Source organism: Schistocerca gregaria, chromosome 8 (assembly GCF_023897955.1).
Source record: "Schistocerca gregaria isolate iqSchGreg1 chromosome 8, iqSchGreg1.2, whole genome shotgun sequence".
In the NCBI taxonomy this organism is placed as follows: Eukaryota; Metazoa; Arthropoda; class Insecta; order Orthoptera; family Acrididae; genus Schistocerca; species Schistocerca gregaria.
The window spans coordinates 90,012,266-90,031,268 of record NC_064927.1 but is presented as its reverse complement, the minus strand read 5'-3'; the positions used below and the strand labels follow the sequence as shown (position 1 = coordinate 90,031,268).

At 42.5% G+C, this 19,003-nt stretch overlaps 1 protein-coding gene across 1 annotated transcript in view; it reads left to right on the top strand.

Annotated features, from left to right (window-relative positions):
- The window catches only part of LOC126285033 (diacylglycerol lipase-alpha), a 591,792-nt gene that overhangs the window by 107,069 nt on the left and 465,720 nt on the right, over window positions 1-19,003 (top strand). The window contains exon 5 of the mRNA XM_049984357.1: window positions 13,267-13,351. Coding sequence (XP_049840314.1) covers window positions 13,267-13,351 — 85 coding nt within the window. The remainder of the gene's footprint in view (window positions 1-13,266; window positions 13,352-19,003) is intronic.

Below are 19,003 nucleotides of genomic sequence, written 5' to 3'. Positions count from 1 at the left end.
CAAAATGATGGGAGGGTTGCGCAGAAAGTGTCGCCACTTCTTTCGCGAAGCTGCACGTAGGTGATGTCCCAAAAACGAACAGTAATACCACTTACGTTCTTGTGACTTTGATTTGATTTCGAAGATGAAGGAAGCACTTCCTGGCATTCGCTTCAGAACTGTTCCAGAGATTAGACAGGCAGGACCGCTTCATTCGCACCTGCCTCGGGCATGGATGTGTGTCATGTCCTTAGGTTAATTAGGTTTAAGTAGTTCTAAGTTCTAGGGGACTGATGACCACAGCAGTTTGTAAGGTGTCAGGCAAATCCAACACCTTACATGAAAACCCTGACATAAGCAAATCCAGTAGTATGTCACATAGCTCCAAATAAGTCGTGACATTAAATTAACCAAAGTAATACGAGTAACGAGTGAGCAAATGGAATACCACAGACTACCACAAGAATGCCTAAATGCATGTCGTACCTTCCCACCGTGAGGCAGGCGCAGTTCCGAGGGGAGAAACGAGGACAGAAGCCGAGAGCAGAACCGTGTTAAGCTAGATAAGGGATGGGCTGGGCACCCACGCCGCGAGCCTACCTGTACGACTATACAACCCGCACGTTTTAGCGTGAGGCTTTTTCGCGTCTCAGGTACGTCAAGGATCACCCCCAGCCCATGTTAAAAGCTAGAGCCCTCCAGAAAAGCAGTATAGATCTTACGATAACGTAAAGAGGGTCACTACCACCCGCAAGTTTTAGCGTGAGACTTTTTCGCGTATCTGTTACATTAGGACAATCCTCCAGCCCATGTTAAAAGATAGAGCCCTCCAGAAGAACAGTATAGATCTCACGATAACGCTAAAAGGACCACACCAGCTGCAGGTTTTAGCGTGAAACTTTTTAGCGTCTCTGTTACGTTGCAAACTTTAAAAACATTGCCCCACCACGAAAAGTATAACGTTTCTCATTGGATAGACAGAATTTTTGTAGGCGGAACTTAAGGTTAACATTGAGACCCTGATTGGTCAGATGAAAACACAGACAGATAACTTTTTAAATCTACTTCGGTAAATTGTAGTAAGGAGAAGTTAGAAAAGAGTTAGTTCCGAGACGGCGGGCTGGATGGCTGCTGCGCCGGCCGCTGCCGCCCTGACGCTGCTTAGACACCGACAAGGTAATGAACGGACGCGATGCCGCATTTTTGAGCGCATAAGGCTTCACTCAGAACTGCAGAAGTCTCATCTGTTACACCCCCTTTTTGCGTAATACTAGTGACGATCGTTAATTAAAACTCATGGTGTTCACATTTGCCACTTGAAGTAAAGATACGAAACGCGATGATTTTTCTATTTTATAGTTATTGAGAAGCCACATCAGCCACAGTAATTTACGACAAGTTAGATAAGTAATTGAAGATAATTGAGGGTCACTGTAGACCATTTTGATAGTTTTCTCTTTTGTGAAACTTAAATTAAACCTAGATTATAGATGTGATATGGCATAGGTCATCCTTTGATCGATTGTAGAACTCGGAAACCCATTTAGGGAATATTCGTTCACATTTTTGTTGAACGCAGTTGGTTTTTACCATCCTGTATTAAAACATTTCCTTTTATCAATAGTGCAATTTATAAACGATGTTTTGTGAGTAGAATAAAATTTCGACGTTATTTTACCAGCTAACTAAAAATAGGAAAGCCTTGAACCCTTTCCACTAAATTTAGTTAGTATTAAGATTCTTTTACAGGGAGTGCAGTGGAGCTGACACTGAGATCATTTAGTACTTGGTTATATCATCGCTAGTCTCACTGAACTCTTCTGAATTCTACATGTCATGTGTGGTCTGGCGTCTCCTTACCAGGAACAGGTCCCAGGTTCAAACTAGTTAATTCCCTAAAAAACATGCTCAGAGCGTCGTTGCGCGAAAGTGGTAGGGAGACACGATATAGTACAAACAGACACCACCATGAATGTTTAGAAGTTGAGTCCCATAGTGCTCAGAGCCAGAGCCGCTCCATTCGCACCATCAACAGAACAGGCTCTGCTAACGGTATGCTACGCCTTCGACATCGCTGGCAACGTGTTCTACACAGTGCTGGTGACTACTTTGAAGGACAGCAACAGGTGCAGACATGTAACTCTTTTGTATTGGTTATGAATAAATAATTGCCTCTATTTAAGTTCTAATCCTCGTACATACGAACTAAATATTATTCGTCTTTCATCATTTTAAAAATAAAAGTGTTCTTAGAAAAGTCTTCCATCCTAGAGTTTAGTTACATGCTGAAGTTGGTGATAGTGTGGGGGTAGAGGGGGACAACAGGCGACAGATGAGAGCTAATGTCCGATTGCACTCAGGGCTAATGGTCTCAGAAAGCTTGGGAACCACTGTGCTAGAGCCACATGAATCAAAGCACCCACTGATAGTGCCGCAGACGCGTCGAATCATGTTGGGCATGAAAAGATAATACTTTGTATAGCAGATGGGTATGATTTCTTACAATTTCATCTGCAAAAATAAACAGTGTTAGGGGTTCAGAAAAAAATGATGCTAATGTAAATAAGAGCTGTTGACTGATTGAGGTGGAATGTCGATAGCAGCTGGGGACGCTTTGAGAACTGCCTGATACGTAGGTGTCTCGTAATGCAGAAAGGCGGAGCTAAGCCTCTCGCGACTGTAACGTTCGCTGATTGCACTGCCCGTAATACACTGGCAGAGTTCCCGGCAGCCCCAGACCGCTCGCAGTATTGACGTTCCCCAAAGCGAACTTTGGCAACCAGCCCACAATCCCTTCGAGCTTTTATACTCTCTGCCGTATCGGCTAACGTTAAGTGAGTGCTTGAAAGTGGCCCTAAGTTAAGCTTCACTCATCTGCGTCCCTCCGCCTGTTTCGAGTTTCCAGCGTGTTGTACTGTCTCATTCAGAAATTCCAGGTATTATCTTACTTCACGCAGCAATATACGTTAGCTTTTGATGTTGAGAACATATCAGTCATAACGCAGCCGTTTCTGATAGCTACTTTCATCAACATTGCTTCTCTTTCAATCATTCGAGTAACCACATTTGTTGTAAAAGAACACTTTGTATGGTCAACGTACTTCTCTCACTCCCCACTCTCTCTCTCTCTCCCCCTCCCCCCACCCTCCTTCTGTTCCCTTTTTTTCTCTTCCCCGAAATCGCAGTTCCTTACAGAGTCTTTCTCCCATTAATTTAGCTCAGTTCATTTCTCAGCGGACACATTTGGGATATTTTACATTATTTTAAAATTCAAGAATCGATTATATTTCTCACATTTGTTCATGTTCAGTGTTTTTTTTTCGTTTCGGTTTTCTTAATCTTTTTGTTGTGCAAGCTCCCAACGACTGGTATTTAGATCGTAAATGTCGTTAATTCTCCCCGTCTGTGGCAGGCTGAGAAGGGAGTTTGCTTAATTTTATCAGCAGGAATTACTTTTATTCATTTTTATATATACCTGCTGTGGGAAAGGATCTTATGCACACTTTTTCTCTCTCGGCAGCGTAACCTTCCTTGACCATTCTGCCCGCTTTAGAATTGATGTTTAGGCCCATCAAACTTCAGAATACAATCTTATCGATTAAATTTGAAGTCGCAACGGATAACACAATTGTAGTTTTGGGGATGGTCAGAGAAAATTACATCCTGCACGAATCTAGTCTTGTGCCAATAATTTTAGTAAAGGAACAGCGTTCTTGATATGATACTCTTTTCTTAGGTATGGTTTAAATGAGCAACCCGAGAACGGAAATTACTTCGAAAACCAAGGTAAATTTTATTTTAACCAACATTAGACAAATTTACGAAGTTACTTGCTAACAATCTTTTGAATACACATGAACTATGGACAAAGATTATTTAAGTATGCACATAGAATATTTCTCCTTTGAATTACAAGCCGTGTTCCCTTTGATTTGCATCGTGCTGTGGGGGGAAGGAAAATCTTGGAGAGCACGTGGTCACTACTACTATGCTGATACATGCACAAGAACTAGGTTATCACTGAAATACCGTAACTATTCCTCTATGCAGATTTTCTATGTACAGTGGCTGGCCTCGAGCAGGACTCGTGGCTGGTATCTCCAGCTCGAAGTGCTTGAATACGAAACGATTCATTTTAGAAAAGCTACCCTCGTCACTAAATTTTCAATAAGTTGTTAAACATCGACACACGCTAGCATAAATGTTCAGCAATCGCAAAAACTGGCTACAACTCCCTCTATTCGCTTTCTCGGCGGTTGCAGTTTGAAACTATGCAGCACGTGGCGGGTCGTAACGGAAATCTCGAACGGAGAAGATTATTCTTATATCGGATAAATTGAACAAAAAATTAATGGTTCTTAATTAATCAATCGCGAAAAAGCCTGTGATAAATAAATTGTTAACATTAAACATATTTAAACATTCAAATACCTTTGTCCTGTTTCCGACGCAGCGTTCTGAAGGAACGTCTGGTCGCTTACCTGTCTTCCAAAAAACTCCCCCTAACCGTTGCGCGGCTCTTTGTCCCGAGCAGCGCTAGGTGGTGGGGGAGGTCCATGACCAACCTCTTCTAAGAAAATGGTTTTTTTTAGACTTTCGCACCTCTGGTCGAACCATCCTGTTCCTGCTCTTTGCCTTCCACTGACTGTGTTGAAGTTGAAGGAAGTTTCTGAGACCCATACATCTCTTGTTTGTCTGCTACCATACTCAAAACATTCACACCTGACCACGTACTTTAAGGAAAGGTGGGGAAATGTAAATACGGACACAGGATGTGCATATTGTAATGAGAATAAAAGACTTTGATCCATACTTGTTTCTATATGCATGTAATTTTGGGCTGAGATTAATTTACTGTTCATTAATTATGTAAAGTAATTGAATTTACGCTGATAATGTCTATCAGCTGACAGAAACATAACACTGATTTTAACTATGTAACGAAACCTATTGTGACGTTACAGTTGGCCTAATCCAATAGGTTGCTTAAGTACTGGATGAGACTCCTCACGAGTATTTTGAGATCTGTTTTGGAAAACACAACACAATGCGACTCCTTCCTTCATTATTCTCCTTCTAGTAATTTATAATTCTTTCTCATATTAAGAGACGCCCAGACACCACTGTAGCACGCTTAGATCATTAGTGATAAATTCTGCTGGTTTCAGATTACATGAGGCAGTGATTAATCATGTGCGATTTCCATCTCCTTACCTCCTTTGCTTAACGTCTGCTTTCGTCCCAACTTTCCTTCGATTCCTCCAACTATGTAGACAAATTGATCGCACTGAGCCACGCGTAATTATTTTTATTATCTATACACATAATTAACTTTTTTTAAATTGAAGGGTTTGTTAATTTTTTTGAGAGTGGCCATAGAAGTCGCGTACCAACCATTCGTCACTCCACCATGACAATACACGACCACATATAGCCTAAATTACTCAAGATTGTCTGCCTAAAAATAGGGTGACAGTTGTTCCCCACTCGCCGTACTCAACGTGGTTATGTGGGTGTGACTTCCTCCTCTTCTCAAAAAATTATGATGAAGTTGAAAGGACGATAATTTGATAGAGTGAAAGGTATTCAGGTGCAGCAGAGACAGACTTCGAGGATATATTTCAGAAACTTTGGTGTCTGGGTGCTCGCTCCCGAGATGCTTACTTTGAAGATCGATGTAGTACTATAGTTATACGTGTATTACTAATGTTTCTACTTCTACATCCATACTCCGCAAGCCACCTGACGGTGTGTGGCGGAGGGTACCCTGAGTACCTCTATCGGTTCTCCCTTCTATTCCAGTCTCGTATTGTTCGTGGAAAGGAGGATTGTCGGTATGCTTCTGACTGGGCTCTAATCTCTCTGATTTTATCCTCATGGTCTCTTCGCGAGATATACTGCTTGACTCTTCGGTGAAGTTATGTTCTCGAAACTTTAACAAAAGCCCGTACCGAGCTACTGAGCGTCTCTCCTGCAGAGTCTTCCACTGGAGTTTATCTGTCATCTCCGTAACGCTTTCGCGATTACTAAATGATCCTGTAACGAAGCGCGGTGCTCTCCGTTGGATCTTCTCTATCTCTTCTATCAGCCCTATCTGGTACGGATCCGACACTGCTGAGCAGTATTCAAGCAGTGGGTGAACAAGCGTACGGTAACCTACTTCCTTTGTTTTCGGACTGCATTTCCTTAGGATTCTTCCAATGAATCTTAGTCTGGCATCTGCTTTACCGACGATCAACTTTATATGGCCATTCCATTTTAAATCACTCCTAATGCGTACTCCCAGATAATTTATGGAATTAACTGCTCCCAGTTGCTGACCTGCTATTTTGTACCTAAATGATAAGGGATCTATCCTTCTGTGTATTCGCAGCACATTACACTTGTCTACATTGAGATTGAATTGCCAATCCCTGCACCATGCGTCCATCCGTTGCAGATCCTCCTGCATTTCAATACAATTTTCCATTGTTACAACCACTCGATACACCACAGCATCATCTGCAAAAAGCCTCAGTAAACTTCCGATGTCATCCACAAGGTCATTTATGTATATTGTGAATAGCAACGGTCCTATGATACTCCTCTGCGTTTCAGGAGGTTTCGGATACCAGCCCCTTGTTACAGACAGGTCATCAAAGAAGAAGCAAGCGAAAACCGTCTTGGCCTTCTCGTACTGTGATTTTACTGCCAGACATTGAAGTTCGCCACAGACCCACTCGCGACACATTGTGGCGGAATGGCGGGATATAAGGAAAAGAGGGCAAAGTTGAAAACGCCGACACGGCGGAAGTACGAGGAAGACTGACAGACCGGGTGGGGGGGGGGGGGGGGGGGAGCACTTTTCTACGCGGAAGCGGCCACATCGCGGAAGTGCCCCTAATGGTGGCTGAAGCGACGACAACTCGCGGCTTTAGTCGCGGGGATGGGAGTGTTGAGGGGTGGTGGAGAGGGGGGGGGGGGGCTATTCACGCCACGAGGCAGACAGCAAGTACAGCTCGGCCATTGTGTCCGCAGGCGGGGCATTAAATCTGGCGCAGCAGCGCACGGGCCGTGGCGTGGCCGCTAATGGCACTAATGCGGCCCAGACAGCAGAAAAGTCCCCACACTGCCGCGGAAAGTGGACTCGGGCAGGGGTTAAGGCACTGCGGCCGCAGCCGACCTGGTAGAGCCCGGCCTCGCTGGACCCGCATAAGGGCCGGGGCTCGATTCCCCGTCCAGGCATCTACGTCCACACTCGACAAACCATTGTGAAGGTTACTTACACTGTGATACTTTTGGGGACTACTCCCTGTTCCATTAGCGTATGAAACACTGACGAATGTACAGGTAACATCAGGGGTTCCCCGGGGAAGTGTGTTACGACTCTCACTGTTCATGTTGTATGCTAATGACCTTGCAGACTTCTCGCAGTTGATGCAGTTATTTGTAATTGAGCCCTGTCCGAAAGAAAGCTGCGCAAATATTCAGCCATGTCATCATACGATTTCATACTGCTTCAAAACTTGCACCTCGCTTATTTGTCCAAAAATGTAAAAGTTTACAATTCACAAAACGAAAAAATGTCCGAAAGACGTTGAAATGTTTTATGGTAGTGACACACCAAAATCACAATAGTAATCCGCTATAGTTGCTACATATTTTATTACAGTCAATTATAAAATGACAACCACAATAACACAGGAGACTGCCTTATAAGGCCAGATCACTTGGGCAAATAACAAATTTCAGTAACCGGAACAAGACCCATAAAACTTGAAATTTGAATATTACTAGGTAAATATACTCAGGTAAAGCTTTACTTAAATAGTACAAATGTCCATACAATTCCCATCAGAACTCTCATTACTTCCAATCAGCTGAGGAACAGATTAATGGTAAGAACACAGATCTTTTACAGTTTGGCTAGCCAACTTTCCTAAACAAAACTATATACAAATGACTAAAGGAATTAAGGAGGTGCTTTAATTTTGACCAAACCAATCTTAAAATTTACTTACTCATTTGGTAAATCTACAATATTCTTAGAATGATTACAAGTAGAACATGACCATATGAAAATACCCCAAAAATGAGGTTACTTCAATATCGCGTGTGAATTACCGATAGACGCGAGCAGACCAAGGATTCAAATCAAATCTAGAGATCCACGAGACAGGAAATGACATGGAAATGTACACCACTTTTGCACTGCAATTCAACTTCAGATGCTACAATTCTCCACCGGAAAGATGGAATCACGCAACCGTGACAACATAACCCAAGATGTAGAGGAGAGGACAGGGCCTTAAATATCTCTCTGCCCCTGTGGTGCTCTGCTCCCAGTATGTTCGCGTCGACCGCTGCCAATTATCTGTAACACAACACACATCAACGGCAGGCAATATTCTGAGACGTAAACTACACAATCTTATCTAGAGAATAGGTGATCAATAGAACTGAATAGAAACAAATTAACCTCCGTGAGTTACTTGGCCCTTAAACTTTGATTAATACGTTCGCTAAAAATCATGCCCTAAAGTTAAGATAACAAGAATTATCTCGGCGCACATTTAAACGCCAAACTACCAAATGAACTACAAGGTAGAATAGAGGACGTCTCTCGGCTTGTCTTGAAACGCCAGAGCTGGACTTACTCACAACTCGTTGCAGTTCTAGCTCCGTCATTAACCACGCTTCATGTCGGTTGGTTGGGCGTAACCACACTTCCTGAACTGCCGTCAAGATTGCTAGTTACGACACCGAGGTAAGTGATAAACGACTCAAAAATCAAAATGACGATCGATGGAAACAGGCACCAGAAACGAACCGGCTCAGACGTTCAATAAGTAAGCAGGTTGGTGGTATTCTAGATTGAAATACAGCATATCGTTCCCCACCCTTTTTGCTGCAACAACCTCTTTTTCATAACAATCTCCTTTCAACGCGGCGGCCTTACTCCACCTTAATGGGAGGACGTGTGCGCCCGCATGTTACCACTGCACTGGTGGACATCGGAGGCAAGGTCTCGCTGCTTCAGTAACCTCCCCATCAATCACGTACTGCTTCCCGCAGTGTGCAGCCTTAATAAAGAGAGACAGATTGACGTAGGACGGTTCCAGTTTCAGGCTGTAGCGTGGATAAGGAAGCGTGACATTCCAGTCACGTTTCGTGAGCTGCTCTCGGGTGCGCAGACTTGTGCGAGACCTTGGTTTATCATGCAGAAGGAGAAGTTCGTTTACATTTTTGCGGCAACAGACACACTGAAGTCGTTTCTTCTACACTACCCGCCATTAAAATTAGTACACCAATAAGAAATGCAGATGATAAACGAGTATTCATTGAACAAATATGTTATACTATAACTGACGTGTGATTACATTTTCACGCAATTTGAGTGCATAGATCATGAAAAATCTGTATCCAGAACAAACAGCTCTCGCCATAATAACGGCCTTGATACACCTGGGCACAGAGTCAAACAGAGCTTGGATGGCGTGTGCAGGTACAGCTGCCCATGCAGCTTCAACACGATACCACAGTTCATCAAGAGTAGTGACTGGCGTATTGCGACGAGACAATTACTCGGCCACCATTGACCAGACGTTTTCAGTTGCTGAGAGATCTGGAGAATGTGCTGGCCAGGGCAGCAGTCGAACATTTTCTGTATCCAGAAAGGCCCGTACAGGACCTGCAACATGCGGTCGTGTATTATCCTGCTGAAATGTAGGGTTTCGCAGGGATCAAACGAAGGGTACAGCCACGGGTCGTAACACATCTGAAATGTAACGTCGACTGTTGAAAGTGCCGTCAATGCCAACAAGAGGTGACCGAGACGTATAACCAATGGCACCCCATACCATCACGCCGAGTGACACGCCAGTATGGCGATGATGAATACAAGATTCCAATGAGCGTTCTCCGCGATGTCACCAAACACGGATGCTGTAAACAGAACCAGGATTCGTCCGAAAAAGTGACGTATTGCCATTCGTACACCCAGGTTCGTCGTTGAGTACACCATCGCAGTAGCTCCTGTCTTTGATGCAGCGTTAAGGGTAACGGCAGCCACGGTCTCCGAGCTGATAGTCCAAGCTGCTGCAAACGTCGTTGATCTGTTCGTTAAGGTGGTTGTTGTCTTGCAAATGTCTCCCTCTGTTCTCAGGGATCGAGACGTGGCTGCACGATCCGTTACAGCCATGCGGATAAGATACCTGTCATCTCGACTGCTTGTGATACGAGGCCGTTGGGGTCCAGCACGGCGTCCCGTATTACCTTCCTGAACCCACCGATTCCATATTCTTCTAACAGTCATTGGATCTCGACCAGTGCGAGCAGCAATGTTGCGATACGATGAATCGCAATCGCGGTAGGCTACAATCCGAGCTTTATCACAGTCAGAAACGTGATGGTCCGTATTTCGCTTCCTTACATGAGGTATCACAACAAATTTTCACCAGTCAACGCCGATCAACTGCTGTTAGTGTATGAGAAATCGGTTGGAAACTTTCTTCATGTCAGCACATTGTAGGTGTCGCCACCGGCCCCAACCTTGTGTGAATGATCTGAAAAGCTAATCATTTGCATATCACAGCATATTCTTCCTGTCGGTTACATTTCGCGTCTGTAACACGTCATCCTCGTAGTGTAGCAATTTTAATGGCCAGTAGTGTATTTCCTGGGGGCAGCACACTAACTACTCTTAAGACCTCATCGTTGCACTATGATGGTGGACATCAAACAGGACAACCCCTTCAGAGTCCCAGAAGACCGTCGCCACGACCTTACCGGCTGAGTGTGCGGCTCTGAAGATTTTCTTGAGGAGTGGTTGTGTGGTGCTACACCACGGATTGCCGATTTCTTCCTCGTTTGGTGTGACGAACCCGTGTCTCATCGCCTGTGACAATGTTCCACAACATATTATCACGGTCAGCCTCGTAACGCGCAAGTAGTTCCGCACAGAAGGTCGTTCGCTGCTCTTTATGGTATTCTGTGAGGCGGTGAGGTGGTGAATAACCCAATGGGATCACACCTTTGAGTACCCTAATTGATGGACAAGTATGTCAGCACTACCAACAGAGGCATCCAGTTGTGCAGTGAAGTGTTGAATGTGGCGCCTCTGTCTCTTCGAATGAGAGTGTCCGCACATTCGAACGTTTCAGGAGTCACAGCTGTGTGCCGCCGACCGTTTGAGATCGGACAGGTTGCACGACCTTCTTGTCATGACGACAGAAGTCTCTCCCAACCCGTGCTTTTGTTCCCTGTCACGTCCCCATGGACATCCTCCAAGCGCCGATGAGTATCTGCGATGCTCTGGATTTCCGCCAAAAGAAACTCGGTAACAGCTCTCCGTATGGAACGCACCGCAGTCACAGACGCTCATTTGAAGGCTATATACAGCGCCGCCACCTGTCGGAATAGCATGAAACTACAGGAGCTGAAGTGGGAATCTTCCACGATGTGCCGCAATAAATTATTATTTTTTTCAACGGAAATTAGCCGAGGAAAAAATGTATTGCACTACTTACTGAACACCTCTCGCACTACCCTATGACGGCAGTTTCAAAGAGTTAGAATTGTCGTCAGGAAACATATACAAGAACTTCGTAGTAACAATTTAGAGTGATTTTAAATGGAACGACCACAAACTCATAGTTTTTAACAATGAAATACCCTAAACAACCGTGTAATTGTGATGTTATTTTATTTTATTTTCGCTGCCAGTTCCGGCCCGCGGTGGTCTCGCGGTTCTAGGGGTGCAGTCCGGAACCGTGCGACTGCTACGGTCGCAGGTTCGAATCCTGCCTCGGGCATGGAGGTGTGTGATGTCCTTAGGTTAGTTAGATTTAAGTAGTTCTAAGTTCTAGGTTTACCAGCACTGTCATTCTTAATTTTTCTAAGGGGATGTTTCAAATGGGCAGTTCAAATTTCTAGATGTTCAGATAGATAGTAAACTGTCGTGCAAAGCCCACGTCCACGATCTTGTTCAAAGCCTTATTTGTGCCTTCTTCACTCTTCGAACAGTATCTGAAGTGAGTGATCCTTCGACACGAAAATCAGTCTACTTTGCTTATTTTCATTTGCTTATGTCGCATGGTATTATATTTTGGGGCAAGTCTTCCTATCGTAAAAGTATATTTTTGGCTCAGAAAAGAGCGGTTCGGGCAATAAGTGGTGTGAACCTCTTGTCGACCCCTGAGAGAGAGAGAGAGAGAGAGAGAGAGAGAGAGAGAGAGAAAGAAAGAGAGAGGGGGGCGGGGCAATGTCAAAATACCCGGATTCATGAACAGGGGTTGACAAGTGGTACATTGGGTGTAAAAGTGGCCTCATCTATTGACAATCATATCCGAATAAGGAGGCAATTAGGCATGCATAAGAGGGCTACAAAGTAAGAAATGTTACACATTTGTAATAAAAACAAATTGAAATAATCTCTTCTTCAGAACATCCTACCTCATGGAAACAATATTGGCTGATTAACGTCTGTGTATGTACTGTCTCGTCGTAGGAGGCTGGCGACCACGACCATCATGATGTATTCCTCAGTCTTCGTAGCTGTTTTAATGAAGATCGTGATATCAGAGTTGATGTTCCACTCTGTGACCACTAAACTCTTCCCCACCCATGTTCGCCTTTTATCTTTCTTTCAGTAATGAGTTTCAGGAAGCTGTACTTTACGCTTTAAAAAGTTTTGCACAAAATGTGCAGCTTCTCTGCAATTTATGTCTGTTTTTTTACTGTAAGGTATTTCGCAGCACTGTGAAGTTCTTCAGTGTAGGTCACGTAATCTACATACGAGATTCTTAACACATTTCAAATGTCTTTAGTCTTTTCGTGTGAAAGCTTTTGATGTCCAGGCTTCTACTCCAGACTTGTAACATTTAACACTTCGCTATTTGTCAGTGTGTATTAAACTGAAGATCACGTCTGCAAACAATATGTAAAAGTTTTGAAATGTGCTCTGTGCAGTGTCAAATCTAGTTCAACTAACGTAAAAGTTTTCAACTGGTTTCACTGTGAACGTTTCGCAAAATATTGCAATAAATAGATTGACACACTTTCGCAAAATATTGCAATAAATAGATTGACACACTTTCGCAAAATATTGCAATAAATAGATTGACACACTTTTGTGTAAACTACCTATCGCTTTTATAAACAAGTTCCCGTGATCCATTTCGAAAGGAGGAATCGAGAAAATGATCAATGAAATTTACAGCTGTCTGATAAATAACAAACAGTGTCCATGTAGGTGCTACGGAGGAATATTGTGTGTTGCTGTAACATGTGTTGCTTACCTGCTTCCAGGAAGGTGATCCGGGCGTACCAGGACAGCTGGAACCACCGGTGTAGACTGCTCTTCTGCTGCATGGGAAACAGCGACAGGAACCGGGTGAGTCCGCTAACATAAAATCCCTTCCACACATCTAACCAAAGGGCGTTTGCATGTAGAGCTCGTCAAGAAAGTAAGGGAGGCAGGGTCATCTCTGCTACTTACAACTTAGACTGTTTGCATTAAATGTGACTGGAGGAAATAGGAGCAGCAACAACAGACACTCCTGTGTGGTCTGTTGAAGTCTTACACCAACGTGACCAGCCCTGGGTAACACAGCTGTTAGGAGTGTGAACTAAGAGCTGAGCAAATTGTTTTTGGCTGAAACGAAGCATCATATTTGTGCCGTGCCTGTCACTGCAACTAAGAGATGGGAAATCACTAATCGTGGTCTGCAGTTGATTACGAGAGGTAAGAAAAGATTAGCTGAGCACCTTGTAGGAAGTTTAAGGGAGGCCATGAGCACACAGAACAAAATTCCTGTGAGTACGGAATGCAAGGAGCACATTTTTACGTTAGAGTCATGTACAGACAGAAAGTATTGTAAGAAATTAGAGCAGCTCCCAGAAAACTATGTTTCATCAGAACGTTAGAGAGTTGAAAAACAAGATATACGAGCTCATTGTGGGCCTAGAAGATGTATAAAATTTTGAAGTGATATATGCTCTGTGCCTGTCTGAACACCATGCAGCCACAGGAATGGAGAAGTTAAGTATCACGGATTATAGATTTGGCTCATTTTCGTGTTCAGTTAATATGGAAAAAGGACTTCCAACATATATTAAAGTTGCACAAAAAGCCAACAATATTAAAACAAATAGTTTTTGTGTCGATCAGGGCCTAGAAGCATGTGCTTGTGATTTTTTACTGCGGAATACCTCTCTGATTACTGTAACAGGCTACATATCCTCTCCAGGAATCTTTCAGCTGTTTATGAGAGATCTAGACGCATTATTCAGCTACCAGTCAGACAAGAAGAAACAGTGGTTTGTGGAGATTCAATGTAGATTTCCTAAAAGATACAGAGTGGAAAAGTGAACTGGAACCATTATTTCGATCTTTCAATGTAATTTCCGTAGCCAGTTTTCCAACTTGTGTGTAGAGAAATAGTGGGACATTGATTACATTTTATAGACAGTGCTCACGATGAAACAATTAATGTGTACTCAATTGGTGAACGATTATCTGATTATGATTCACAGTTAATGGAAATAAACAGTGTGGAACCTTCCAACCCTGAGGCAAGTTCATACAAAGCAGCAAAGCTTATAAATGAGATTGTGTAGATCATTGTACACTCATACAAAAACTCAAGTTTTATGAAACTAATGGCTTTGCTTTACACACAGCTGGCTTGAATCATTCTTGACAGACGAAATGCAAAAGGTTGTGTTGAACAGTTCAGTGTCGGAAAGGCATAGAATTTTCGTGGCTGGGGTGGGATGGGGTGGGGCGGAAAAAAAATCACATAGGAAGTCCCACAGGTTTCAATTTTGGATCCACTCCTATTCTTTATGTGTGTGAATGACCTTCCACTTAAGATTCAACAAGCAAAATTGGTACTTTTTGTGTTGATACTAGTGTTGCAATAAATCCCATTAAAGAGAGAAAGCAACAGAAGAGTTGGTAAATGATATTTTCCAAAGAATTATTAAATGCTGTCTGGAAATGGACTCATGCTAAATTTTCAAGGAAAAAGCACACTGCATTCAGTTATGTATAACAAATAGCCATACCAACAATTGATGTAGTACATGTGCAGGAGTACTTTCCAAAAGAAAATTCTAGCCACAAAAAGAATAAAATCTAAATTGACAAGAATTTTTCAAGAAAAATATTTTTTTTTACTTCAATCTGTTAAAAAGATACAGAACCACTAACACATTTGACTGAAAAATGAATTAACTACCTCAAACTTTATTGATGCATGCGATAAATATTTAATCCGAATACATACAACTGTTCCAGGATGAAAACTAGAATTCAATTAGAGTCATGACATTGTTTCTCGAGTACAACGATAAATGTCGTCGCTGTTTAATTTGTGTTCTATTTGTGCTCTTAGAAAATTTCCAATGAGAAAGTTTTTAAGAAACTAAAAAATTAATTTTGGGAACATGTGAGGCATCATAGTTGTATCGTGTAATGTATAAACATAATTATTTACGTAAGACTGACAAGAGAAGGATCCCAGAAATGGCCAACCTATTCGGCTCATATTTGGCACGTCGCTTGTGGACTATCTGAAATGAAAGATTGTATTTGTAGGGACGTACGCCGGTTTAGCGACAATGGTCCCATTGTTCTCCTTAGGTAAACAAGTCACCAAATTGTCCTAGGTGTCCTTACGTAAACAAAGCGCACAGTTACGCATATGTTTTGTTAATTTATGATATAATTAATGGGCAGTTACTGGCATTATAATGGCAATCAATAGCCAGCAACTCTCAAGATAATTACAATAATTTACATACGACATGCCAGTCTAGTTGGGTTCGCGTTTACTCAGGTATTCAGATGCTTTTAACATAAAGTGACAATTGTCATACTAATGTGGTAGTTAATGAGACAAAAAATGACGCCTTACCCATTGTGCCCGTCTCCTTCAATATACTCCGATTGTCCAGGCCCCCACCACCCCATAGTGTCCGCCCCCCCCCCCCCCCCCCTCCAGCATTCTAAGACCGGAACTCTTAACCTGGATCTCAATCATCAGTAAATCCACGTGATATTGTAAATTTCCAGCGAAGTGCAACACCCAGCACTATTGGCCAAGTTTTCGCGAATGTTCAGCACCCAACGCTATTTTCTGAAACATTCGAAGCCGTTTACCGTTCCGTGGTTAGTTTTTACCGATTTGTTTTTCGTTGCTGTTTTATAGACTTCCTCCAGTTTTTAAGAAGACACACTTAAATATGAGTTTTGCTGCTGTTTTATCGATTTTTAGGAAACACATTTAAAACACTTATATTTAAACAATTAACAACTATCATCCTAAGACTCGACTCTATACGTTGCGTCGTTTCTGAGTTATTTAGCAATGAAGTTAGCGAATCAGGCTGTTGTGATTTCGGATTCAAGTGACCCGCAAGTTAGAACTGCTCAGCCACTGGTTCGGCTTCGATCCTTACTATCATCCCATGTCCAATTTTTGTATAGCTCTTTTTTTTTGGGGAAAGTAAACATCCCTTGGCATGCTATAAACGATGAACCGACTTTAGACGAAAAAATTCGGCAATTATGTCGCAAAATTATTGCACTGTATGATAAACATGCTCCTCAACGCACTGTTAAGGTAAAGAGAGCTCCCGCTCCGTGGCTCACCACTGCATTACGTCAGTTAATGAATAAACGTGATGCTGCACATAGGGCCTTCAAGCGTAACCCAACTCCCGAGGCGTACGAAGCTTATAGGAAACTCCGAAACAGAACCAAGCAAAGCGTGAGGAATGCCAAAATCAGACATGCTCGCTCTGACGTATGCGGCATATCAAAACCTGCTGCACTGTGAAAAAAGCTGCGCAGTTTCGGTATAGGGAAGCGAAGATCTGACGCTGTTTATCAAGCGTCTGCAGAAGAATTAAACGATTTCTTCTCAACAGCTGCAAACTGCCACGCAGCGACAAATTACCAGCCCCAAGATATCAATCTCTCGAGAGACAAGTTTTTCCTAAAACATGTCACTACCGGCACAGTACACAAGGCAATTATGAGAATCTCTTCCGAGGCAGTAGGAAATGATGGAGTGAGCATTGGCATGATTAAGAACGTAGTAGACACTATTATTCCAGTTATCACAGACATCTTCAACCTGTCTCTTGTCAGTAGTACATATCCTACTGAGTGGAAGCAAAGTTTAATTAAGCCTATACCCAAGACTGACAACCCTAAGTCGCCAGGTGACTACAGGCCGATCAGCATACTACCTGCAATTTCTAAAGCCCTAGAGCACATCGTCCATGAACAACTGACGGATTACCTCAAAACTCATAACATCCATGACGAATATCAGTCAGGCTTTCGAAAGCACCATAGTACAGCAACCGCATTAATCAAAGTAACTGATGACATTAAACATGCTATGGACAGACGTGAAGCTACTATCGTAACACTGCTTGACTTTAGCAAGGCTTTTGACACAGTTGACTTCGATATATTACTAATTAAAATGAAACAGCTGAATTTCTCAAACAGCGCAATACAATGGTTCGACAGCTACCTCAAAAACAGAAGTCAACAAGTCATTTGTGGGTCGGAAAAGTCATCATGGAAAAGCGTGCGCTCTGGAGTTCCCCAAGGCTCCGTCCTTGGTCCACTACTCTTCTCACTGTACATTAATGATATTTCTTCAGTGATTCACTCCTGCAACTACCATCTTTATGCCGACGACATCCAACTGTACATAAGTGCAAACCCCAAAAACATTGCTGGCGCAGTAGCGAGTATGAACGCAGATCTTTGTTCTATTTCTCGATGGGCACAGAACCTAGGTCTGAAACTAAACCCCAAGAAATCCCAGGTCATACTTATATCTCATCCAAAGTTAATCAGCCGGTACTTTCGCGAAACAGTCCCTAAAATACTCCTCAATGGTACCCAACTACCATACCAAAAAACAGTAAAAGACCTTGGAATAATCTTGGATGAACACCTAAACTGGGAAGAACAAACAGTCACAGCTTGCCGGAAATCGCTCTCCTCCCTACATGCAATTCAAAAGTTTAGAAAAATATTTCCAACCCATGTTAAACAAAAATTAGTCCAAACACTAGTCTTGCCTAATCTTTACTACTGCGATGTAGTTCAACACGGCACAAATAGTGAAAATTCTAGATGCCTCGAGCTAGTGATGAATGCTTGCGTTAGATACGTGTGCAATATTCGGTTGTATGATCATATCAGTCCTTCATACTCCCAGCTAGGTTGGATACGCCCACATACGGCACGCGATCTCCACACGATGTGCTTACTTCATCGATTTCTTAGCCACTGGTGCCCCCAATACTTATCTTCTCACATTAAACACCTATCATCATTCCACAATCGCAACACCAGATCGGATACGTCTATCATCTTGGCTGTACCTTTACATAACACAAAATCTTTCTCCGTGTCATTCTCCATCTCAGCCATACGACTATGGAACACGCTCCCCTGTGATCTGCGTCTTATCCAGAACTACTCAACATTCAAGAGGGAACTCAAAGCTTACATATTAGGGACGGTATAACCACCATTCTTGTGCCCCTCCCATCTCTTTCTTTCTCCTCTCCATCACAGCTTCGAATTTTACCGTTCTATTTCTCTTCCTCTAACCTATCTACCCCTTATATATCTCTTTCACCCCATTCTATCGTCTTATGTCTCTGCTCGATGAGAATAACTCACAAGCTGCAAGAACATAACGAGAAAATTCCCAACTAACAATGGGACTGACATTCAGAAAAGAAAAGTATGTTTACTTTCATATACATAGTCATTATTATTATTATTATTACTATTATTATTATTATTATTACTATTATTATTATTATTATTGATTGTTATAATTATTTTTTATTGTTATAATTATCATTGTACTACTGTTATAATATCTATTTTTTTCTTTAACATCAATACTGCATAATAGGCTATATGTCCTTAATGTTAAGTAGAAACTGTAACTCGTTCAACCTGAATATGCCTGGTTAGGTGTAAGAGAGGGCCTGAAGG